Source organism: Thalassophryne amazonica, chromosome 3, assembly GCF_902500255.1.
Source record: "Thalassophryne amazonica chromosome 3, fThaAma1.1, whole genome shotgun sequence".
Classification (NCBI taxonomy): Eukaryota; Metazoa; Chordata; class Actinopteri; order Batrachoidiformes; family Batrachoididae; genus Thalassophryne; species Thalassophryne amazonica.
Window position 1 is genome coordinate 34,730,133 of NC_047105.1, and position 26,919 is coordinate 34,757,051.

Below are 26,919 nucleotides of genomic sequence, written 5' to 3' on the forward strand. Positions count from 1 at the left end.
CCAACAAATTCGTTATTTGCTTGTCTGCAAATTTTAAAATTCTGGGACTTGGTTGATTATATTACAATACAGATTATGTATAAAGTTAAAAATAAGCTTTTGCCTCTACATGTCCAGAATCTGTTTAAAATGAGAGACTCCAGATACTGTTTAAGAGGAACATTATTATTTGAGAAAATGAAGATCCGTACTACTGTTAAGTCATTGTGTTTCCGTCAGGGGTGTTAATATTTGCAATAATTGTCCTGATAATATTGAAATACTTGGTACAGTGGTTGGTTTTAAAAGGCTTTACAAAAAGAATATATTTACCCGTTATAGGTTGAAGGATTAGGTTTACATTTTGTCACTGTTCACTCTTACTTGTTTGCAATGATGCCGGTAACGCGTTACTCTAATCTAACCACTTTTTTAGTAACGAGTAATCTAACTCGTTAATCTTTCCAAATGAGTAATCAGATTAAAGTTACTTCTCCAAGTCACTGTGCGTTACTATTATTTTTGCATTGTGGGTCGAAAGCAGCATTAAACTTGGTCCGTGGGCAGGAGGTCGGGGCTTGACTGAACTACACACTTTAAACCGCGGTCCTAACCTCTTAAAGCGCGGTGAAAACAGCACACCTGCACTGAGCTTTACAAAGTCATTTTTATGCTTTATTTTTCTCCTTTATTTAGAATTCTGAGCTGAGCCGCTCCGTATCATCTCGTTAAAAACAGCTGCTCCTCCGCGACGTGTCAACAACTAACACTATTTTCCACTCAAATGCACCTAAACTCTCTTTCTGAGGACCACATGACCTGAAAACACAATAAAACTTTCTTACCTGTAAATCTGGTCATGTTTTCTGCATAAATAAATGTTATCCATTCTTTGTGCTCAAATGCCAAAGCAGGGGCAAATCCAGATGGAATGGGGGCGTGGAGCAGGGATGTGCCCCCCACACAACACCCCTAGATTAAAGGTCCAGTTTTGAAGCCGTTTTTTTTACTACAACTACTAATACTAATTAAAATAATAATAATTTTAACAAGTAAAATGTTTATAGAGAATTTAAATGTTAGAAAAATGTTAGAATTTAATAGTTACATTTATAAACAATGTAGGTTAGAAATTGCACGTTTTACTGTTACAGTGCTGTCAACAGTTAAATATGAGGTCAAGAAAGATAACTTTACTTTTTATAAAACAAGCATTTATTTTCATTGAAGTCAAGAAAGGGTGACTATAAAGTGAGTTTTGGCAAAACAGGTATCATTGTCATGTTGAGGTGGCAGAGGGTTGTTGGCAGCTGGGGAAAGTAACTAAAAAAGTAACTTGTAATCTAACTTAGTTACTTTTACAATTGAGTAATCAGTAAAGTAACTAAGTTACTTTTTCAAGGAGTAATCAGTAATTGGATTACTTTAGCAAAGTAACTGTGGCAACACTGCTTGTTTGGTTGTGTTTTGAAATTTTGTGATTAAGTTAAGTTGTTTATGCACTTTTTTCCTTTTCTTTTCTCTCTTTTCTTGTACAGTTATGACCATATGTGTAGGTGTGTATGTATATATGTATGTGTATATATATACATTCTTTATTTTTAATGGTATAAGGGGAGGGTGCTTATAAGCTTTGCTTCTGCCTTCACCCTTTCGGCCACACGGGTTTTTGTACGTTGTTTCTTTTATGTTTTGTTATTGCCTTTGTTGTTGCTCACTTGTGTGCTTGATAGATAAATAAATAAATTCAATTGAATTCAGAAGCTTTTAGCCAAACCAGTATGTTGTTAAATTTTCAGATGACACTGTAATACTCAGTCTGCTAAACACTAGTACCAATTTAAGTTGTCACAAATCTGGAGTTGACAGGTTTGTGAACTGGTGTGATGCCCATCAACTGCAGATTAATACTAATAAAACAGTGGAAATGTTGGTGGACCTCAGGTCTTTTGGGGACCGTAGTGTGGTCACCATACATGGACGTAAAATTGAGCAGGTGGATTCATATAAATATCTGGGGGTTTACATCAACAACAACTTAAGCTGGCACACGCAAGTGTAAAGCGTTTGTGCCCGGATCCACCAGCGCATGCACTTTCTTCGTCGACTCCGACTGCTTGGGGTATGTAGGAATATTATGTTGATTTTCTACAGTGCAACAATTGAGTCTGTGTTACGGTATGGTATTACTAGCTCGTTTTGTAATTTAACGGTCAAATCAAAAACTCAGATATTAAATCTGATTAAAATAGCTGGGAAAATCATGGGTATGTTGGTACCTGTAACTCCCCAAGAGTTGTTTGAACAGGCAGTTCTCAGATGTGCAGACAATATTTTATCAGATGCGTCTCATGTACTGCACTCTGAATATATTTCACTTAACTCTGGAAGGAGGTACAGGGTTCCTCTTTGTAAATATAATTGTTCTAAACATTCATTTATTCCATTGTCAGTAGTGAAGCTCATAAATCAGCAGATAGCTCAGGGAAGATCGTATAAGGTTATGTATTGCGGAATTTGCACTAAGATGTTAATGTTTTGTTTTTTTTATTAATTGTGTATTTATGTTTTAACTTTGGTCTACTATGTTGTTGTTTTTGATGTATGGGTGGTATGTATCGGATATGTTGTTGTGTAGCAGACCCCTCTGTTTCATGACCACGCATTGTAAGTTTTCTTAGAGATTAATCTTTTTATTAGGTTTTAAGTTGGAAACTGTTTGATTCCCATTCTTATATCTTTGGGCTAGGTATTTTATTCCAGTTGCCTAGTTTATTGGAGGAGACTTTCAGCCGTCAGGCCCGTGTAGGGGGAGACACACCTTTTGTACGCTAACGGACCTGCTTCATTTGTCGTAAAGGGTAAGGAATTATCCCTGTAAAGTAGTCGCATTCTTAAACTACTGAGAACCTGCTGTTAGCCTATGATGATGGATATTGTGGTGCATCTTGTGTTTAATGTTCCAGGTGAATATTTGGCAAGTGTTTGACACTTATATGACACTTATGTGTTGGTAGTGTCGTTAATTTGTTATCAATCAATCAATCCTTAGGGAGACAAATAAAGACATTTTGACTTTGATACTCCAAGTGACAGAGACCAAGGGCTCTCTGCCCCACTTCTTCTCCGTAAGAGTGGTCAGGGACTGGAACACTTTATCCCACAACACTGTGCATGTGAGCTGCATTCACAGTTTTAAGGCCAAACTCTGCAAAGACTCATTGAGTCTCGTTTGCCCCTTCCACGATGTCTTTACCAACTACACGTAATTTCAGACACAAAATTCAAGGCCAATAATATTCTCTGCTGGTCTCATTATCTTCAGGAGGCGAGTCAAGGCGGGAGGTAAAAATTTGATACCGATGGATCTGTTATTATGTACATTAAAAAAAAAAAAAAAGCAAGGATGTTGAACATTTTATTGTCCGACCCTTGTGACAAAGAAATGTAATTGAGGCTCAATCTTACACAGTTTAAACATGAAATTTAATCTAAATAAATACAACCAAGCAGCGTACGTCATGTAGCCGTCACGTGGATCGGCAGTTTCTGTGTCTCTCTGCTCAGTTGGCTCCGTCAATCCCGTAAGATCATGGTTTTTAGGCCAGAGGTCGTCCATCAAGGTGGTGAGCTGCAGCGCCTGGTGTGGCTGTACAGGCCGATGCGGGACCAGCACAGTCTGCTGTAGGTGTAATCTGTCGGTTGGGTGTTTATGGTAGTGGGTGCTGGCTAGGGTCTCTGCTGTTGGCAGAACCTCCTCTCCTCCCACTGGGCCTCTCTCCTTTCTTCTGCTTCCCTGATGGTGGTTCTGGTGGTGGACCGCCAGGCGGCGCGGTCTCACTGCTTATTGCATAAAATACACTTAAATTGTAAATGTAAATCGGCTGCATTTATATAGCGCTTTTCCATCTGCATCAGATCCTCAAAGCGCTTTACAATAATGCCTCACATTCACCCCAATGTCAGGCTGCTGCCATGTAAGGTGCTCACTACACACCGAAAGCAACTAGGGGATTAAGAACCTTGCCCAAGGGCCCTTAGTGATTTTCGAGTCAGGCTGGAATTTGAAACGAGGATCCTCTGGTCTCAAGCCCAACACTTAACCACTAGACCATCACCTCCCCTGAATGTCTTTTAAATCACTTCAGAGGTATTATTAGCGACCACTTGACTTTTATCAATGTAAAATGCTCCCTCTGATTGGAAAATGAATGGCAACTGGTCACTTTGTCTCTCTGTCATAGCTAATGAGAACAAGGGGTGATGGGATCTCAGCCACGCTTGACAGCATTAACAGTCCAGTCAGAGCAACTTCTGATGAACAAACAACACAACACCATTTCCAACAGTCAGTGTTTTTTATGCACTGTTTATTAGGAAAAATAAGTTTTCATATCTGAAAAAAATAACGCGGATCCAAATTTGACATTTTGTGGCTTTTCCTTATTTTTGCTGCATACCTGCTTTAATGAGGAAAGAGAATAAATCATGGCTAAACGTTTTGCATTCTACGACTCTAAGTCCAGGCCATCGCTTCAGATTCACAGATGAACCAATAATTGTATTAACATTCATTTAAAAGGACTTTCTGTGTCATTATTGTTGAAGCTGATGTTATGCCCAACATGGAATTTGAACTTGCCGTAGCGTTTTATTTATTTTTGCTATAAGTGGGATGATTTTGAGGCCTCACACAGAGCCCTTATTCCATCGTGATGTCCTCACTCTTGCCACTGTCATCCCACTTTTTCTTCTTTTTTTTTATTTTTTTTTTTTAATACTGTTGGCTAAATTGGATTTTTGCTGAGCTTGTAGAATCCCGAGGCTGCAGCAGCCAGTCTGGAAGTCCATTACAGTTATCCAGTCGAGCTCGCCAAGTCGAGCTCCGTGGCTTTTGTTCGGCTTTCACATCAGGCCTATGGATCTGTGTGTGTGACTCAGTGTTGCACCGTGGGATACGGTAACCCCCCCCATCCCTGGAGTGCCGGATTACATCCTAGCAGGAGACAAATCAAAGCCAACCTGACTGTGCATGTGCTTGGAGTGACTTGTGCGCACTGTAACACACCCACGCACCTCCACAGTGAGACTCTTGCATATGTATGGATTCACTTGATTACACTTAAGTGCATACAGGAACCGCCTACGTGTTCTTTTTACAGCCGCGACAGTTCCTCCTTCCCTTGCTGCTAATAACCGCTTCTCTAGCACATGTGTGCGAGGCTGTCAGATGACACGCTCAACAGTGTGATTGGAAAAAGGATGTGCGACACACTTGTGGCAGAGCACTTGTGTTCGATACAGGCGCGAGCGTGAAGAACAGCTGCGCTCACACACACACACACACACACACAGTATGTGTAGGAACCAAGTCGTTTTATGTGTGTGGGACTGTCTCTGTTTCAGCCGGTCTCACATTGAGTCACTCTTCCGTCCCCCAAAGGGAACACACTGGACTTTTTGTGATAATTTTCCATGGGCACACTTGAATTTCTCAGTGCGTTTGTCTTAGTTCTCACGAGACACTTGTTGCATCAGAGATGCTGCAGGTTAATTACCTGTAGAAGATGAAACCATCCACACATGAGAATGAACCAAATGCTTTGGCAGTTTGAAGCTTTTGTTCCCTTCTGTCAGAAGCGATAGAATAATTGGAGAGGAATGACTTTGACTCTGTTTTGTCATCTGTTTCGAAATGCTTTCTTGGGAGTATTGTTCTGCTAAACGGTTCGACTTGAATGTGGAACAGGATGTTGCATGTAAACTTGGAGGATCAAGATGAACGTGAGGCTTGAAGCACTTTGGGAAAAGACAGTGAAGGGGACAATTTATGGCTCAGTTGGAGGTTTGATTAAAATTAGATGATTTAACCCTCACAATGGAAGGAAAGTTGTGTTTATACTGTGCAGCACAAAAGCTTTACGTATCCCCTAAATTCCAGTCATTCTGAAAATGGAAATGCTGAAACATTTCTAGTCCACCAAAAATCAAATGTGAGGGCAGCGCCAATACCAACCGAGTTGAAATGCAACAAGTGAGATGTGCTTGAATTGTTCAAATACCATGAACCTTTTAGGAAATATGGATATTTTTATACACACAGTCTCTTCATTTTGTGAACCCATAAGTAACTCGATAAACTAAAAACAAAACTAAAGTTGTGATTGGTGATGCAGCAGTCTAAATGTGAAGTTTCTCCAATCGCAGCCACAGAATCTTACAACTCTTGCAGAGTTGTCATGGCTGTGTTGGTGGCTTCCCTCACTCCTCTCCTTTTTGTACTTTCACTCAACTTTGGAGAACTTTGTGATGCAGCAACATGCAGTGTGGCTGTTCATTTAGCCAAGATCAGGCTTCACTGAAGAAAAAGAAAGCGTGACTGCGGTTTTTTTTTTTTTTTCTAGACATCAGGACACATGTGGTTGATTCTCTTGAAGAGAATGTGTCACAGAGAAAGAATGTCATTTGCATTGCAGCCGCATTGAACGCCAGCACAGCGGGGAGGACGCTGTCAGTGCTTGAACATAGTGAGGAACTATGATGTCATGATCCCCAAGCTAGCTAGATTGTAGCCAGATTTGCATTCAGACCTCCGTGAATCCTGCTCAAATCCGACTTCCCCCAGTGCTTACATATCTTGAAACCGGGAAAAATCTTTCTGCTGATTGCAGCTCTTTGTGTTGCCAGTGTAAATCTGACATTATGTGTCCTTCAGAGCCACCGGACACATTATTTGAATTCATTTCTAATCCATTTAGGTTTGTTGCATTGCTTCTTGCATCACAAAACTTGCACCCCAGAGATGACATACCAATGATGCAGGGCAGCTGTTCATGTAATGTCACGACTTAAGATGTAGTTACTATTTAGTGAGCTGTTTCTTTGAATGTATTTGGTACCAGGTCCATTAATGATGCACAGACATGGTACGTCACAATTTGTGTTCGTCACACTCTATAGCAATCCAGTTGTTACAGAACCAGCTTGGAACTATGCCATGAGTTAGAGTGCACTGTCATTTGATACTCACAATACATCTTGGTTTGAACACTTCAGTCAGCTAACAGTTCCAACAAGTCTTTCTGTTGCTGTACTTCATGTTTTTGTGTACATCACATTTTTGTGTATCTGGTATTTGACCAGAAATACGGATATGTTGAAAGAGTATAAGTTTTAAGGAAGTACACTAGTCAAACTATGGTAGTATGGTCCAAGAGTCTTCAAAAATACTTATTTTTTTCACGGTGAGGTGCTCCGAATGTTGATTCAGCCGTGTCTCCACACTGAGCAGGTATTAAGTTCTGAAACATCACAGGTTAATACTCCAAACAGTACCCTTTAAAATGGTATATATCATGTTTCAAGGTACTTCATTTTCTACCTTATGGTGGCCAGAATCTGTACGCGTTCCCATGCTACAAACCTTTACTCAGTCCATCGCAATGTGACAACACCTGAATTGAGATAATTTTCCCCCTTTGGATAAAACAAAGATAAAAAGGTGAAGTAACACTTGATCTTAATTGTCAGCCTTTGTTAAACACACCAGTAAAATAAGGGGATTGGGGGGTATGAAAATAAGCTTGGGAACCACTGATGTAAATTCAGTGCATATTCATTAACTTGGAAATGTTAAACGTCCCATGAATTATCTAAAGAAAACTGGCTGTAATGTGATTTGTATATACATTTTTTTGTTGTTGTTTGTCCAGTTACTTACGGGTTTTGAAATAAAGATAAAAGTTGACACCCCAAGCATATGTTGATTATTTCATTTAAATTCTGCTATGGCCTTGTGTATAGGCAGGCAGTCACTCGACTGTAATATTTAGGATGTAGGAATAGAAACTCTACCCGGTGAATACATGGTAGTGCAGAAATGGGATTTTTAATTCTTGGGGATGTTGCATAAATCATGCTAATGTACTTTTGGCTCTCGTCCCAGGTCTGCATATGGGGGCAGGGAAAAGCAAGCCCAAGGAGCCGGGCCAGCGCTCCATGAGCCTGGATGGTACCATTGGCACAGGCTCAGACAGCGGTCATTTCCATCATCTGGGGCCTGTCCAGCAGACTCAAACTCCCAACAGGAGCCCAGCTGTCGGGACGGGAAGGCGGGGCCATCAAGGGCAGTACCAAAACGCGCCAACAAACACTCCCGAGCTTACCCTCTTTGGAGGGGTGGACCACACAGGCAATGTCACCTCACCTCAACGAGGACCGCTGTCAGGTTAGTTTTAAAAAGCTTGATTAAATAGGGACTGGTATGAAATAATCTGTTGGACTTCAAAAGTACCAGGTAACTTGGTTGTTAAGTTTGAGTTCCCATATTGATTTCAGTTCAGGCTTGTTGAAAGTATTTTGTATGTAACAATTGAAGAGTACCCAAAGTGACCTTGCATGCACGTTAGCCTGAGAATGCACATATTGAAGTCAGTAGAAGGGGAACAAAAGTATCGACGTCTTAATTTGGATAAAGCTGATACACTGCGGAGAGACACTCGAGATTAAATGAAACAGATTTTGAAGGCTTTGATGATGACCTTCATTTATCTCTGATTTGGCTCACTGAGCTGTTCTCCTCTTGAGATTCCAAATTGAAATGAAAATATAAGTGCATCTTGACAAGAATAATTCACAGAAAATCACTTACAGAGATCTGAAGTTTGATCTTGATTATAAATTGGCAGTTTGACTCAAAAACGTGACACTCCTTAACTCACATTATGAAGGTATTATGTGAAACGAGCATGTGGAGACCTGCCAGGTGACTTCATTTATCTAAAAGGGCCACTCGTAATGTCTTCCTCCCACACTTCTAATGAACCAATCAGTTGGCTGGAGCAGTGGCTCCCAATCCTGGTCTTCAGGGACCAGGATTAGGAATCATTTGGCTGGGTTGGGGGGGTTCACAGCTATAGCTCACATGTTCATTATTAAGGATGGACAGCGAAACGCATTTCTGTCATCAGGCGTGATAGAAATTGAGGAAGTTGAGGTAGACTATGGCAGTACTTGTGAATAGGCCTTCAGGGGAAGTAGCTTTGTCTTTATTGCCATTGATCCCTAACTGACCATTGTGTACATGTGTGTCATTTCTTCCAGGAGGTGTCACTACATTTGTGGCGCTGTATGACTATGAGTCACGGACGGCGTCTGATTTGACCTTTAGGAAGGGCGATAGGCTGCAGATTGTCAACAACACGTAAGAAATGACACGTTTCCGCCTCTGAGAGACCACAGCTCCAGAAAAATTGAACTGAGCATATTTGTAGGCATGTGAGTGTGTCTGTGGTCACTCCAGACATCAATCTGAATGAATACAGAGATTCAGAGTCTGTAACTTTGGCCCAATCAGAGTCCTGAGCCTCCCCATCTGCTGAATTAAATAAGGCAGAACACTGCAGTGCTGAAACATGTGCTCTCTTTAAACAGATGATGTCCATTAATATTTACTTTGCTTTTCCCAGACTAGTTGGACTAAGAAAAGTGATTTGAGAGGGCTTACACTGCAGAGTCTTTTTTTTTTTTTTTTAATCCACCCATTTTCACTAAAACGTGGCCGGTCTTATGTTAAACATCCTCTAAGTCCTACAATTCTCTCTGTGACTTGAAATCAGTACACTTGGCTGAGCTGGTGTCACTCAAAGTGACCACTCCCCTAATTTTACAGGAATTTATGGTTTCAAACATCTTAAACTAATAATTTATCCCCACCCCTCACACACACACACACACACACACACAGTTGTCATGAAGGGGTAGAGTACCTATAGAGATCAGAACCATTTTTTTGTACCAGGCTATAAACATGTTCAGTTCTGGTCTAAAGTTGGACATTTTAACATGGGCTTGTATGTAACCTGCCTCAAGTGGCCAGTCAGGGAGCTACAATTTTTCTTCTTCCAGATTGGGCTTCATCTGAGCCCGTCAAAACTTACTGCTCGCTGAAAACCTGTGAAGAGGTGGAGTGATGGACAGTACAAGTTTTTTTTCTTTCTTTCTACTGTTTTGCATGTTTTTAACAACAATAATTGGTCATCCACCAGTTTCCAATATCTGGTAATTATGAATTAAATGTGACTACAGCCAATTCCAGGACAAAGTGTGTGGCTGAGGGAACCTGCTCGCTTTTGGAGGCATCCAGTCAAGGAACTGCAACTTTGTCCAGAGCCGGGAGAATCCTTTAGCCTTCTCAAAGTGCTGGATCCATTGATGTGTGGTGGAATCATGGAAATAGAGACCTGGATTGGACGTCACGTGACTAGCAGCATGCTGCACAGCGGCCATTACTAAGGGTGAAATAAATAAATGGTAAATGGACTGCATTTATATAGCGCTTTTCCATCTGCATCAGACGCTCAAAGCGCTTTATAATTATGCCTCACATTCACCCCGATGTTAGGTTGCTGCCATGCAAGGCACAAAAAAAAGCGGTCAGTTTATTATTGATGATCTGCACATTTCCACCCTTAGTAATGGCACCGCCCTGTCCTGAGTGACACTAATAGATTGAGGCGCACACGTCCATTCCAGGTCTGTATTTCCATGGGTGGAATGAGGATGATCATTTTAACAATAAGCTATTGGTCTTAAATGGCACACAGTTGACACTTTATTGAAGTGAAACCTGAAGCAGTTGCATGAGTTGGTGGATGCGACAGTATCCGCCGCCACACCGGTGCACGCTCCCTGACCTGACCACCAAAAGTACACAGTTAGTTTAAAATCCACTCCGTCTATCACGCCACAACGGAAAAGAGATGAGGCATTTCCTGAAGAAAATGTGTCACTGCTGCAAAGAGTCACTCGGTTTGTGCTTTTCCATCCCTGGTGGAGCGTGCGGTGCAGACAAATCTTTTCCGTGCTCAAACTAAAGATGTTTACAGCCTGGCATGAATGAGACGAGGCCCGTCTTGTTCATGCCAGGTCTTGCCCACTAATTTCATCTCCTCTTCCACCCTGCAACACCACATCCCAAGCTCGCAGCCTCTGTGTTGTCTCACCCTGTTAGTCCCCCCCCCCCCCCCCTTTTAGAAAACACGGTAAAGACTTTTTTTTTCTTTTTTCTTTTTTTTTTAACAATACCATTTTTTTAAGTGTGCTGTAGCTGCAGTGTCCACTCGATATTTTATTTTCCCAGCTCCTCTGTCTGTGCTGCTTGGCCTTGCTGTGTGTTCCTGCTGTGTTTTGATGTTTGCTGTGTGTGTGTGTGTGTGTGTGTGTGTGTGTGTGTTATCTCTCCCTCTTTCTTTCCTTCTCACGCTTCATGGTTTCTCCTAGGAAAAAGTACAGCTTCAGGTTAGTAATTCTTACTGTAAAGACAACATTCCACAGCCTTTTTTCTTTTTTTTTTTTGTTCATGGTCACTCCTGCACTGCCTGGGTTTGTGTGATTGTGTAACTGTTTGAGTAAATATCAGCGACACAGGATGAAAGCAAGTGGAATAAAATGTTCCTCCGTTCATGTTTTTTGTTTTTTTTTAATGGGAGATGAAACAAGTGCGGGTTGGAAAATTTACAGTTAAATTAAGAATATTTTGACATTTTCATGTGTTTATTCTCCAATCGTAGATAAAAATTTGTAAACGTGATTTTTTTTTTTTTTTAAAGTAGTCATTTCAAAACTAGTTAGATTTTCTTTTCAACCTTTTTTTTTTTTTTTTTTTAGATTTTTCTTAAAATATATCACTCTGCTGTTGAGGGCACACTGTCTCCAAAATAAGTAATTACGTCTCACTGACATTTTACAAGTGATTGTCTTATTCAGTGGAGGTTAGATCTTTTGATGACAAATATAGTCGGAAAGATTTTGCAGTGATGATAAAGATGCAAATCCTGGAAGTAAATAAACCCACAAATAACAGTGGCCTTGGTGGCCATCAGGACACTGTTTAGCAAAAAGGTTTCGTAAATCACATGCAAATAAAAGGTTTACTTTACACACATCCAGCAGTGCCAATTTAGAATAGATTAGAATTAGATGCAGATTCTTATGTTTAAAAAAAATAATAACATGGCCCAAAACAGGAGGTTAACTGATCCTCACTTGTCACTATCAGAACCCAAGATTTCAGAACTGAGGATGCAGTTTTTAGGGAGTTAACTGACGTTTTACAGATCTACTTACTGACTCCATTATTCTGTTTGCCCGACTGATTGCAGGGAATAAACAAATAAAATTTATCATTGCAAGATTAGAGTGCATTTCTCTGAGATTAGCAGGTGAAGAACAGAATTTGTACTATAAACACGTGTGCTAACTTTGGTCACATCATCAGACACAGTCTGAAAATAAGATTAACACCTAAAAATATGAAATAAAACATTTTTATTTGTGTTTATTGGTGGATCACAAACCAGCTTTAGAGGCACATACCACTCATATATATATATATATATATATATATATATATATATATATATATATATAATATATATATATATATATATATATATATATATATATAATATATATATATATATATATATATATATATATATATATATATGAGGTCTATTAGATAAGAAACCGACACTTTTATTAATTTTTTTTACTATATGGATTTGAATGACATGCGATTACACCAATCATGCTTGAACCCTCGTGCGCATGCGTGAGTTTTTCACGCGTCGGTGACGTCATTTCCCTGTGGGCAGGCCTTGAGCGGGACGTCGCGCAGCGCTTCCAGGCGCCGTCGTCAGCCTGTTTCGACCTGAAAACATCCTAATTTAAGGCTTAATTCACCCAGGACGTCGTGAGAGAACAGAGAAGATTCAGAAGAGGCCGGCATGAGGACTTTATGCGGACATTCCACTGTTTGACATTTTTTAATGAAAGACGTGCGCGCAAATTCGCCGAGTCGTTTCCGTGATGACTCGGCGAATCTGTGTGCGCCGCGACAGGAAAAACACCTCCGTGTTGAAAACCATTTGTAAAATTCAGGCAGCTTTTGATGGCTTTCAACAAGTGAGTAACTGAGAAATTGTTTAACAGCTTGGACATGTTCCAACTTGCCAGTTAAGGTTTCCAACGGAGGTGTTTTTCCTGTCGCGACCCCCCGCGGTCGGGTCCGGCCGACATGCGACTCTGCCCGCACGTTCTTTCATTACAAAATGTCCGTTAACAATGGAATGTCCGAATAAACTCCTCATGCCGACTTCTTCTGAAAGTTCTCTGTTCTCTGACGACTTACTGGGTCAACAGAGCCTGAAATGTGGAAGTTTTCAACTTGAAACGGCGAGACGCTGCCGCCTCGAAGCGCAGATCGCCGTCGGGCGCTGTGGGCCGTCCTTAAAGCGACACTACCAGACAAAAATCTCTCATCAGCCGTTAAAATTTTTACCGAAAACCAGCTGAATTTATCAAATGGTGTCCACTCAGTTGTGCCTTACAGTTTTTAAAAAAATTTTATCAAACAAAGCAGCAGTCTGAGCCATTCCTAAACAATGAAAAAATCGACGAGAGGGTGGGCGACTCCTCACTCAAAGACTGCCCACAGGCGAATGATGTAACCATCAGGCGTGAAAAAACTCTCGCATGCCCACGAGGGTTCAAGCATGTCTGTAATCACACGTGACTCAAATCCAATTTGAAAAAAATAATAAGGTCGGATACTTTTCTAACAGACCTCGTATATGTGTGTGTGTGTGTGTGTATATATATGTATATATGTATATATATATATGTATATATATATATATATATATATATATATATACGAGGTCTGTCCATAAAGTATCGTACCTTTTTATTTTTTTCAAAAACTATATGGATTTCATTCATATGTTTTTACGTCAGACATGCTTGAACCCTCGTGCGCATGCGTGAGTTTTTCCACGCCTGTCGGTGATGTCATTCGCCTCTGAGCACGCCTTGTGGAAGGAGTGGTCCCGCCCCCTCGTCGGATTTTCATTGTCTGGAAATGGCGGAATGAAAAGGACTTTTTTTCCATCAGAATTTTTTCAGAAGCTGTTAGAGACTGGCACCTGGAAATCATTCGAAAAATTTATCTGGCTTTCAGTGAAAATTTTACGGGCTTCACAGAGAATAAGGACTTTAACTACAGGTTTAAGGAACCATTTAAGGACGGTCGGTGCGCCGAGCTGCGACGATGCGGCACAAACCCCCGGATCATTTCTAAGCTGATGGCTCTGTGGATACGAGACCGTCGTGTGCTCTTTCTCTGGTTATCACAAGAGCTGGACATCAGCCATTTTCCGGCAGATTTCACTTTTAACAAGAGATTTTGTCATGGAAAGCCGCGCGGAGGCTTCGCGCATCACGACCGATTCGCTGATGAAGCGAGACAAAGGAACACCTCCGTTTCGGAGTGTTAGAGGACAAGTTGGGACATGTCCAGCTCTCCACATGTTCTTTTATACTCACTCGACTGGTAAGCACTGAAAGCCGAGATAGACATGTCCCGACTTGTCCTCTAACACTCCGAAACGGAGGTGTTCCTTTGTCTCGCTTCATCAGCGAATCGGTCGTGATGCGCGAAGCCTCCGCGCGGCTTTCCATGACAAAATCTCTTGTTAAAAGTGAAATCTGCCGGAAAATGGCTGATGTCCAGCTCTTGTGATAACCAGAGAAAGAGCACATGACGGTCTCGTATCCACAGAGTCATCAGCTTAGAAATGATCCGGTGGTTTGTGCCGCATCGTCGCAGCTCGCGGCGCACCGACCGTCCTTAAAGGGGTCCTTAAACCTGTAGTTAAAGTCCTTATTCTCTGTGAAGCCCGTAAAATTTTCACTGAAAGCCAGATAAATTTTTCGAATGGTTTCCAGGTGCCAGTCTCTAACAGCTTCTGAAAAAATTCTGATGGGGAATAAAGTCCTTTTCATTCCGCCATTTCCAGACAATGAAAATCCGACGAGGGGGCGGGACCACTCCTTCCACAAGGCGTGCTCACAGGCGAATGACGTCACCGACAGGCGTGGAAAAACTCACGCATGCGCACGAGGGTTCAAGCATGTCTGACGTAAAAACATATGAATGAAATCCATATAGTTTTTAAAAAAAATAAAAAGGACCGTTAATTTATGGACAGACCACGTATGTGTGTGTATATGAAAATTCAGTAAGGTATGTCTTCTATAATACGCAGGGGTGGTGGCCAAGTGGTTAATGAGCTTGGTTTCAGTTCAGAAGGTTCCGGGTTCAAATCCCACCCCGCCACATTTCTCCATGTAATTTTTATCTCTTGGGAATTCGTATGTATGAGGTCTGTTCATAAAGTATAGGTCCTTTTTATTTTTTTCAAAAACTAAATGGATTTCTTTCATAAGTTTGTACGTCAGACATGCTTGAACGGCGGATTCGCACGTTGGCTTGCAGCCGCCGCGATGCTCCGCCACAGGAAAAACACCTCCGTGTTGATAACATTTGTAAAATCCAGGCGGCTTTTGATGGCTTTCAGTGGAGTGAGTATCTGAGAAATTGTTTAACAGTTGGGCATGTTCCAACTTGTCCTTAAGGCTTCCAACGGAGGTGTTTTTCCTGTTGTGCCACGCTGCGCCGGCTGCAAGCCGACGTGCGAATCCGCCCGCACGTTTTTCATTAAAAAAAATCTCCTTTAACAGTGGAATATCCGGATAATATGCTGAAACTGACTTCTTCTGAAACTTCTCTGTTCTCTCACGACGTCCCGGGTCAACAGAGGCTTAAATGTGGAGGTTTTCAGCTTGAAACAGGCTGACGACGGCCCCTCGGAGCGCTGCGCGACGTCCCGCTCCGTGGGAAGTCCTTAAAGCGACAGAATCACTTCAAAATCTCTCATCAGCCGTTAAAATTTTCACCGAAAACCAGCTGAATTTTTCGAACCGTGTCCACTTCGATGTGTCTCACAGGTTTTGAAAAAATTTTGCTCAAACAAAGCGCCAGTCTCTCAGCAATTTCTCAGACAAAGGAATTCCGACGAGGGGGCTGGACCACACCTCCCACAAGGAGTGCTCACAGGCGAATGACGTCACCAACAGGCGTGGAAAAACTCACGCATGCGCACGAGGGTTCAAGCATGTCTGACGTACAAACATATGAATGAAATCCATATAGTTTTTGAAAAAAATAAAAAGGACCTATACTTTATGGATAGACCTCGTATGTCTCATCTCCCCCCCCCCAAAAAAAACACTTAAACTTGGGAACTGCTGTTCACCTGGTGAAGATGGGTACCTCTGCTAGTTGACATAATTCATTCAATCTGCAGAATGACCATAATCTAACTGTATTTAAAAAGTACTGCACATTCAGCTATGAAATTTTAGCTTCTCAGAGCGAACATCTTGTATTGGGTCATGTTTGCATATTTTAAAACAAGTTTCATTCCGTTTCTATACCTGCTTACTCCAGTCGAGGCTTGTGTTGGGGGGGCTGCCACTTGTCCCATCAGTCATATACGGCGGTGGGGGGGGGGATAGTTACACACTGGACAGGAGGGGGGGGGGATAGTTACACACTGGACAGGACGCCAGTCTATCGCAGGGCCATATACAGGCAGACAAACCCATTCACAGTTGCACGGACACCTATGGCCAATTTAGAGTTTAGAAAGCTGCCCACACCCCCCCGGAACACTAGGAGAACATGCAGAAAAGATCAGGTGGGAAGCGATCCCACGACCCTTCTTTCTGTAGCAGTAGTATCACTAAGCCACTGCACGTTTCAGTTATTCTTTAATATATCAGTTTAATTTGGAGTGTTGGTGCAGTGGGACATGTCTGAGCTTGTTCAGGTAGGTCTTTTGTTTGCATGTGACGAAGCCTTATTGTCACAAGGTCTTCTTGGCCAGTAAAGTCACAGTTACTCGTTAATATTTTTGGTATGTTTGAAGGACAAATATACATTGAGCGTTTAAAAACAAAATGCTATAAAATTTATATTTATCCACTTTAAAGACCTTTAATGTCAGAGTGCAGCAAAACTCTGCAGGACTGCTGTCCTCAAAGGCTACCTGAGGTGATTAGTAAAGACATCAGAGACACCTTTTGAGTGACAACCTTTAGCTCAAGTCTCGCACGCAAATTTGCAGAGGTGCTCCCTCGAGTCTGTGCCCAGTTTAAAAATGATGGCGTTGACCTTGCTCGTATTTATATTTCTTTGCTAATTTAGTAAGAGACGCTTTTCTTTTCAGTCAGACATTGTGGCCGTTTTAACTCAAGTGGGAAATGGTGTTGGACTGAAATGTGTCAAGCAAAGACAACCTGAAGCAGTCTGTTGTATCTCAGTGTTAATATTTAACTTTCCTCCTTTGTCACGTGCTCTCATAAAGAACCATATGCTGCTCATTTTAATGTTTGACCCGTATGTACGCTGTCGGTGAAAGAACGGATCACAGTGTTGTTTATGGAGAACCTGTCTCTGTGTTTTTCTTTCTCAGAGAAGGGGACTGGTGGTTGGCTCGCTCCCTGACAACAGGAGAGAGCGGTTACATCCCCAGCAACTACGTGGCCCCGTCCGACTCCATCCAAGCAGAAGAGTACATTTCCCTCTCCTTCTTTCACTTTCCTACAGTTTTCCTGTCACAGAATTCCAACTTTGTTCTCTGTTTAAAAACCCAACTGCAGCCTGAGCATGTTGGACTTTAGTTTTTTTGCACAACATGCACAAAATTGCCTAATTTGTAGTCTGTGCTGCACTCACACAGTTAATGTAAAACCAAGAGGTGTAAATGTGAAGCCTCACGGGCTGATGGCAGCGTAGGAAAATCAAAAAAAACTTTGACAATAATGTTATGTTGCACTTTGTGTTTATCTTGATGAAAGTCGAGATGATTATTAGTTTGGATTTTTGCTGGGATCATCTGGCACCCTGTTGTTATATTCTCTTATTACTACAGTATAATACAGTCTTATGAAGTGGCATTTTTAAATACAGCACACTCGTTATATTTACATCCATCAGTCTACATTTTTCAGTTGATGTTAAAATGTCTTTGGATGGATTAGAACACTATTTAAAGGGGTCATATTGTGCAAAATGTTTGGTTTTTTTTTTTTATTATTCAGAGTTTTTAAGCTTGGAGTTGTTTGTGGATGTTTAACGAAGTCCCACAAGTAGTTCTGCTATAACTGAATCCTGAAATGGCTCATTTTAGATGTCTACGTGTACCTGGGAAGTGGTGGTGTAAATATGGTGTATTTTTGGCTACAAGAGGCTCAATAGCACTATGCTGTGACAAAAAAAAAGTATTGCAATACCACCATTCCATGAGACTTTTCATTTTTTAAAAACAAAATGTTTTGGGGGGGGGAGTTTTTTTTTTTTTTTTTTTTTTGTGGAACTTGTCTCCATTTTTTATTTGGGTGGAAATTTCCCAAGATCTCAGGTCCTTGCCACAGAAAGTAAAAACACATACATGATATAAATAATCACTTTATGGCACTACTTGGTTAGTAATAGTAGTACTGTGCATATATAGTTGATGCCAATGGGTTCTGTCGTAGCCGCACAGAGCGTCATGGTGCAGACTGTTTACTGAAGAAATTTGTACATTATCACTTGCATGTATGTTTACAAGGTTAAATACTTTGCTCTGTGTTTACAAAGTTCAGTGCAATGTTCAGTCTACTGTGGTTGCACAAATCATTTTTTTAAATAATGGTGGCGGTATTTATTTATTAAAGCGCCTTGGGGCAACTGTTTGTTGTGATTTGGCGCTATATAAAAAAATTGATTGATTGATTGATTGATATTTATTTGATAGGCTCCAGTCCCCGGCAACCCATAATTGGACTAAGTGGTTGAAGATGTGTGTGTGTGTTGTTGTCATGTTTGGTGCAATTGTTAATGTAAAATTATTTGCAGCTGTTTTCAAAACATTAATAAATTATTATTAAAATAACTCAATTTAATATTGAGTATTGAGAAGTTATGTTGGAAATAAAGAGAACCACACTGACAAATTCTGAATTATTGTTCATTTCGGGAGGGGGGGGGGGGGGGTGGCGCCACAAAGCATTTGTGCTTAGGGCACCCAAATTACTAGCACCGGCCCTGTGCAGAAATGTTTCATACCTGTAGCCACGTTCAAAAACTTCATATCTGATTGTAAGACGCCTACTGCCCCATATAAGGGTGCAATATGACCCCTTTAGGCTAGAAAAAAAGGTAATCGTCCACAATTAGTTCACGTCATCAGTTATCCACACAAGGTATTGAACTGGAGCTGAATCCTTTCTAAATTCCTCTGTTTCAACTTTGTGTTTGGTAAATCTGAGTGATGATGGCACAGAGATGAAATTGTATCTTTTGGTATAAAACCCAAATTTAGCAAAGCATGTTTGTTTGGATTTTTGTAACAAGGTAGTGTGTGTCTGCGGCGTGGTGGATTAGTGGGTAGCACTGTTGCAGCAACAAGATCCTGTGATCACTTCCTGTCTGGGCCTTTCTGTGTGGAGCCTGTATGGCGTCGGTGTGGGTTTCCTCTGTGTGGTTTTACACTCGTACATACACTTTTGAGTGGTTTAGCGTTTGTCACATCTTCTGGTAGTCTGCGGTGAATCAACACTGAAAACTTCAGGTGATCCCAGTACAACTCAATTCTCGGGCCATACAACCGCTTTAAACCGAGCATGTTTGAGCTTGGCACTGTTTTTCTTTGTGTTGGGTTGTTTCTGCGCGACTGCTGCAAATGTCAGATGCAGCTCAGTAATGCTTTCTTACCAATTTGCTTTCTCTGTGGCCCAATTTGACAGGTGGTATTTTGGGAAGATCACTCGGCGTGATTCCGAGCGACTCCTTTTGAACTTGCAGAACAGACGAGGAACCTTCCTGGTGAGAGAGAGCGAGACCACTAAAGGTGAGACTCGTCATCAAAATCTTTCGATTTGGCTTTCCTTGGTGCACTTCTATGTAGTTGCTCCATTCTATGGACTTTCACCATGAGTGAAACTGTTTTTTCTTTTTTTTTTCTTTTTTTTTTTCTTTTTTTTTTCCTGGAGTTTCACTCATGGTTTCATTTATAAACAAAACTAATTCTGGACAGTTTATCGACATCAACAGCAACTCTGTAATTTTTCCAAAGTGAAAATCTCGCATGTCTTTTAAAGTAACGTGCTAATTCTGAAGGTTTGCGCATTAACTGACACACGCTCCAAAAGGCATACGGGAAATGATATTTTCTGAGTTTCCCCCTGCTCACACCCCCCCCATCAAAATGCACAGAATGACACTGCCATCTACTGGATGAGGGTGTGGAATAGCGACCTACATATTTGTGAACCTCTGAGCAGTTTTGCGCTCAAAATGTCTCACTATTGCATAACTGAGGATAACGATGAATGTGTGTGATCGGTGATCCACAAATGCTGAATCACACTTCACAAACAGAATTTTCAATTTTGCTTTTTTTTTTTTTTTTTTTTTTTTTTAACAAAGAAAAAATGATACATTTACAAATACACATTTATTTGTAAAAACCAACACACAAGTCACAAATCAGGAATTTGTGTTTGTGGATCGCAAAACACGTGTGCAAATCAAGGACTATTTGTAGATCACCCTCTGTGCATTTGCAGGTATTAATGAGACAAATTTAACTCCATATACTTCAGTCAGTGGTAGATCTGCAGATATTCATCTTTTAAGGCATTTCATATTTTTGAAAGACAAATTGCTTACTGACATTTAGGAATTTAAATGTTATAAAAATTAGCAGCGATTGTGCAACTTTTAAATGATCAATGAATAGTTTCTTCTTTAATCAACCATTTTTATCATCTTTTTGTTAATGTGAGAGCTTGCTTAAAAAACATGGTAAGTTGAATATATTTTAGTTTGTTGGACAAAACAAGCAATTTAAAGGCTTTCTGTAGATTCCACCATCCCCACTGTTTTCGAACAATTGTTCGCCAATTGATTAATCAGTACGTTTGTGTGCACATGAATAAATAGTTGAGTTCCAGCCCTACGTGAGTGCAATCTAAAAAGAGGCATTGTGTGCTTGGCAGTGCAGGATTATCAAGTTTACAAAAGGTTTTTCTACATTTAAAATGTGCCAAATACGGAAATGGCAGCTTTTTCTTTTTTTTTCCCCGTACCCTGAGAGCTGAATGTGTGTAGCAGAGATGATCTTACTTTCAAGATCTTTAGATGTTCTTTGTCAGCTATCAGACAGACCTGGAGTCAGAATTGTGTGTTGATGGAGCTGGTAGCAGTCACACATCCCTCTGACATTTCGCCATCGGCTTAAGTCGCTGTGATGTCGGTGGGCTGTTGCGGAGGAAGTGCGGGAGAAAAGGGGGGACTGGAGTGGGGCTTGTGAATGGAAAGGGATGAGTCACTCTGCCAGAATTAGGTCAGTCTGCGAGAGAACTGGATTTCCTTGTGGCAGGAGGTCTGTATTCTTCATGCACTTTGACAGCCAGGAAAAGAGAAAGACCAAGACTGTGGGAGGAGTTCTGGCAGGAGGCGTGTCGGCCTCAGGGCGCGTTCTGTGTCGGATGAGCGAATCAGTGTCGTTTCGCTAATTTCACTCTGTATGATGTCAAAAATTTAATTGATGTCATACTGCGCACAAATGTTTCCACGCTATACACAAGTGTGACCCATTTCACGTCTTTCAAACTAGAAAAGAAAATCGATTTTCTTAGTGGTCTTTTGTGATCCTGGTGTACTATGTGCTGTTTGAGACACTGATGTGAAACAGCTTTCCAGAAATGATTAGGGTTCCGCTGCATATACCAGAACATTGGTACGTTAGCGCACGCTCCACTGATAGCTAGCTGTATTTCAAGCAAATGCTAATGATGGTTAGCATGTGCACATACAGCTGTGTGAAGAGCAATTTATGCTAATAACACACAAACACAAATTATGGGTTGTGTGACAGCTTATGCTAACTGCTAACATATGGGCTCATTTGCTAACGGTGGTTGAAGTTTTATTTGATATGCTTCTTTGGTCGTCAAATGCACCATGTAAACTAGGCATGTGAACCTTATTACTGACAACGATTCGATATGATACATGTAGCAGTACATGACGATACAATGTGATACGATTCACCCCGTTCCCGATTCGATGTGTATTTGATGTCGATTCAGTTCTTCACTGTCGATTTGGTGCGATACGGTTAATGATGGGTATTGATAAGATTTTATCTATCAATGCCATTATCGATTCCGCTTATCAGTCCGATTCTTTATCGATTCCCTTATCAATACCTCTCTTGAATTTTCTGTGTACTAAAAGTAGGCTTTACAGATTTTCTATGTCAACAAATTTTATTGAGTCTTAAAGTAAATAAATATGAAATTGGTCACTGGATCCTTGATCTCTGGACACACCTGTAGCTCTGGTCCTTTTCCCGGGCATCCTTAACCTGACCGCTGTGTTTTCTCTTCTGCTTTCCTCTTGTTTGTTTTTGCCAAAAGCATTTCCTTTCAGATATTAATGACACAAATGTAACTCCATAGACTCTGAGCTGAGCTCTTCAGCGGCTGTGCTGCACGTCAAGATCAGTGTTTCATAAAGAACGGAGGACGTCTCATTTTGGGGGGAAAAAAATGGGTTTGGTCGGTTGTTGTTTGTTTGTATTGTAACATTTAGAAAGAGGTGTCATTTGATTTTAAACGGCGATTCGCTCTGAAGTTATTAATTCTGACAGAAATCTGCACGGCTCTTTGGAACTGTGCACTTAGTCCCACAGAACAGAGGATATTATTATTATTTCCTTTACCCGATGGACAACTTCAATTTATGCACCGGCTGGTTCTCACACCAGAGAACATTGCATAAAACTCCAGTGTGGAACAGAGGACGATTCTCGTTTCTTGCCAATACTCCCAGTTCATGACTTTAATCCACACAAAGCTGACTCAAGATTGACGTCTTTAAATGGCTTTGAGAGGAGTTAATGAAGACATTGCGGACCTGCCACTGGAAGCAAAGCAGAGAACCAGTGAACTTTCTTGCTTCAAGCAAACCCACCACAGTCTGCAATCAACGTAGAGAAATGATCATTTCCCGAAAAACACCCTCAAAACAAAAGCCACTCAGGTGTCCTGAACTGAAAGACTGATAAGAAAATCGTTAAGCTTTCTGGCTTCTGTCCGTGGTGCATTCAATATGCATTGGAAAAAAATCGATGCAAACAGGCAGCGAGCGATGCAACACGATTCAACCCGTCAAATGAATCAATGCACACTGAATGAATTGATGCATTCAGATCACTCATGTTTGTATCTAGATACCGATTTGTATCGATTAATCTCCACATGCCTAATGTAAACATAATTATGCCTGCTATATATAGCAGTATGCTCCATATACTGTAATTCCCTGAAAACGTGTCAAGTGAATAGATGAAAATGCTTTTCATTTGGTGTTTTTGAGGCACTCCTTTGTGAGGTCTGTATTGTGGCTCATGGAAACTTGCTGATTGCAGCTGTTTGAAACACCACGGGTCCAGCCAATATCCCCTAACGCGTTTCATTGTTGTTCTCAGGGGCGTATTGCCTGTCAGTGCTGGATTATGACAACACCAAAGGCCTGAATGTTAAACATTACAAGATCAGGAAGCTGGACAGCGGCGGTTTCTACATCACCTCCCGGACTCAATTCACCAGCCTACAGCAGCTCGTCTTCCACTACCGCAGTGAGCGCTCACACCTGTAGCTCCGGTCCTTTTCTTGGACATCCTTAACCTGACTGCTGTGTTTTCTCTTCTGCTTTCCTCTCGTTTGCAGAGCACTCTGATGGGCTGTGCCACACTCTGACAGATGTGTGTCCAGTGGCCAAACCTCAGACTCAGGGACTGGCCAGGGATGCCTGGGAGATTCCACGGGAGTCACTCCGCCTTGACCTTAAACTGGGACAGGGCTGCTTTGGAGAAGTCTGGATGGGTAAGAATGAGTGCCACCCCTGACACTTTAATTCATTGTTTACCTCCACCAAAGAGGGAATGTTTCTGAGACCCGCTTGTCAAAAAAGAAAAAAAGCTCTGCCAAGTTTTGGTGAAGGTGAAAATTTGGCATATATCTGGATAACGGGGTGGATTCAGGAATTCTTTGTTCTTCCTTTAACACTACAGAGCAGGTAGATCAGTGGGATAAGGAGTTGGGCTGCCAGTATGTAGACCTGAGTTTGATTCCCAGTCAAGTAACCCATCTGTGTCCTTGGACAGGACACTTCATTTGTATTATTCCAGTCCACCCAGCTGTACATGAGTACCAGCCTTGCCTGGGGAAGTAACCCGCATCAGCCTGGCGTCCTGTCCAGGCGGAATCATATTCTTATTACCAGTATTATGAAAATTCAGTAAGGTATATCTTGTATATTATATTCCAGTTCTAAGGTGGAACTATGCCAGTATACAAAGGTATATCTAAAAGGGAAGAGTAAAATAGGAGAGTAGAAAAGCGTAGAGTAGAGCCACTTAGGTGCCTGGTCTTGAGAACCAGGGATGGTAGGTTTATGTTTAATTTATCAAGCAGGGGTGGTGGCCAAATGGTTAATGCACTTGGTTTCAGTGTGGAAGGTTCCCGGTTTGAATCCCACCCCTGCCACATTTCTCCATGTCATGTGGAGTTGCGTCAGGAAGTGCATCCGGTGTTCAACATGCAGATCCACCTTGGGTTTGCTGTGGCGACCCCGAGTGGAAAAAGAAGGGAGCAGCCGAAGGGTCTTACTTTTTATATTTAATTTATGTGTGAATAACACATAACACAGTCCAAGAAAGAGTTGAACACAGGTATATGGTGGATTGAGAGACAGACCTGTGTGCAGTGCGAGAACCATCAGCCACGGTAGAGGAATGCACTACCAGAGTGCTCTAGTTTCTTATTAAATTCATACCCCTGTAGGATGAGTCGGTATAAAGTGGGTCAGAGGCTGAATCTCACAATTCAATTGTGAATCAGTTTTAGTGCCACTCATTTGTCTGCCTCATAGTTGGAACAGTATCATCAAAAACAGAGAACATGTGGTCCTGATGTTGTAACCATGCTTTTGTTTCTCCACTTGGTCTACTTTCTGAAACTTAAAAAAAGGACCTTATTGTACTTTTGAAAGGCACATGGAACGGTACAACACGAGTTGCCATCAAAACCTTAAAGCCTGGCACCATGTCTCCGGAGGCCTTTCTTCAAGAAGCCCAGGTTATGAAGAAGCTAAGACATGAGAAGCTGGTTCAGCTTTACGCTGTGGTGTCTGAAGAACCCATCTATATAGTGACCGAGTATATGAGCCAAGGTAAAACAGAACACAGCCAATAACACACACGTTAACCAAAGCACGGCTGTAATGTGCACTGATATTTTTCATCAATGAGTTTAACCGACAGCAGGTGATCACAGAGCCGTTTGTGTCGTAGTCTGATTACAGCTTCTGGTTACGTATTTAAAGGTGGCTCCAATCAGCTGTTAACTCAGGACAACACTGTTTATTACATTGGTGCAAGACAATAAAGGAAAATGACTCCACTGTTTTGTTTCTTTGTTATTTTGCAGTTTGCTGTAGTTCCTTTTTGTTTCTTGGTTTTGCATTTGCAGGTAGCTTACTGGACTTTCTTAAAGGCGAATCAGGGAAGATGCTACGCCTGCCTCAGCTGGTAGACATGGCAGCTCAGGTAAGTTCAGCCTCATTATTTTGAGTCCTGCAGGTGGATAAAACTACTCCTGATTTTCCAGATTTGGGATGTTGATTGCACATAATGTTTTAATTTACTATAACATTCTCCCCTCCTTGTTTCCTCACTTCATCCAGATTGCAGCCGGCATGGCCTATGTGGAAAGGATGAACTATGTCCACAGAGACCTACGTGCTGCCAACATCCTGGTGGGAGACAGCCTGGTGTGTAAGGTGGCTGACTTCGGTCTGGCAAGACTTATTGAAGACAACGAGTACACTGCCAGGCAGGGTAAATATTATTCTTCCATTTCTCTCCCCCCGTGATGGTAAGCGCGTTGGACTTGGACAGTAAGAATGTGGGTGAATTTCTCCATTCTCACCAGCTTGTGTAGACAGAAGTTATTAATTTGATCTGGTGCATCCAAGTCCACCACGGTTGGAAAAAGCAGCTTTGTTGCATCCGTAATATCCCATAGATGTGTCCGACACATGCTGGATGGTTAGCGGATTCTGGATCAGAATCAGAAGACTTTATTAATCCTGATGAAAGCTGTTTAAATGGATAAATGGCCATCCCTTAGCACTGGGCTTCCCCGACCGAAGACTAAGCTAACAAGCTCTCATCTGCAGGGAGAAACATGATAGTGCAGCAGATAACTGAAACAATCATGCAAATGGTGATAAAAGCATCAAATTCAGCAGAAATACTCCTGAGACACTCCTCTTTTGAAAAAAAACGATTGGCCACTTGACTTTTCAATCGGTGGTCAGGTAGGGGTCAGTTGAAGAATTACACAGAGGTCAAAATTGAAAGATGTTCCAATCATATTGAAAAATATTCCACATTATTTGCCTGATCATAAAGATTCCAAAAAGTTATAGTTTAGACTATCTGTGACTGAATTCTATGGAGTTACAGGATAAAAACAGTAAGAATTGTGACAAAGGTCAGTGTCATTTTGTACAGGGGTCAAAAGTTGAAAGTTGCTCCAATTTTGGTAAAAAGTGATGCAAATTACTGGTTGAGCTAATAGGATTAATAAATGGAATAGTTCTGACTGTGTTGCGTGCTTGGTTTGCAAAGTAAAGGTTAAACAATGTCGGCATCCATTGGATTGTATGACATGTGACATATGCTGCCCTGTATCATGATAACTAAGCATAACACATGATGCAAACTATTCCTTTTTAAAACCATATTCACGATCTTCGGCATGAGAGGTGGACGCACTGACCAATTGACCAACACCTGGGTTCTGTCGTGTGTGGCCCGAGTATCCTATAGCTGTTGCGGGAGTGAAGCCTCTTGACAGCGACTCCTGCTGTCCTCCATCACAGTGTTATAGATGAGACATTTGTAATGTGTAAAG

General features: G+C 41.3%; 1 protein-coding gene across 2 annotated transcripts in view; it reads left to right on the top strand.

Moving 5' to 3' along the window:
* Positions 1-26,919, top strand: part of LOC117506526 (proto-oncogene tyrosine-protein kinase Src-like) — a 48,388-nt gene that overhangs the window by 17,343 nt on the left and 4,126 nt on the right. The window contains exons 2-11 of one of the 2 annotated variants that reach the window (XM_034166023.1): positions 7,925-8,206; positions 9,082-9,181; positions 11,260-11,277; positions 17,358-17,456; positions 19,675-19,778; positions 23,427-23,576; positions 23,668-23,823; positions 24,992-25,171; positions 25,471-25,547; positions 25,685-25,838. In XM_034166023.1, the coding sequence (XP_034021914.1) occupies positions 7,933-8,206; positions 9,082-9,181; positions 11,260-11,277; positions 17,358-17,456; positions 19,675-19,778; positions 23,427-23,576; positions 23,668-23,823; positions 24,992-25,171; positions 25,471-25,547; positions 25,685-25,838 (1,312 nt within the window). In that variant the 5' untranslated portion in view covers positions 7,925-7,932. The remainder of the gene's footprint in view (positions 1-7,924; positions 8,207-9,081; positions 9,182-11,259; positions 11,278-17,357; positions 17,457-19,674; positions 19,779-23,426; positions 23,577-23,667; positions 23,824-24,991; positions 25,172-25,470; positions 25,548-25,684; positions 25,839-26,919) is intronic. The other variant, XM_034166024.1, reaches the window with a different exon arrangement.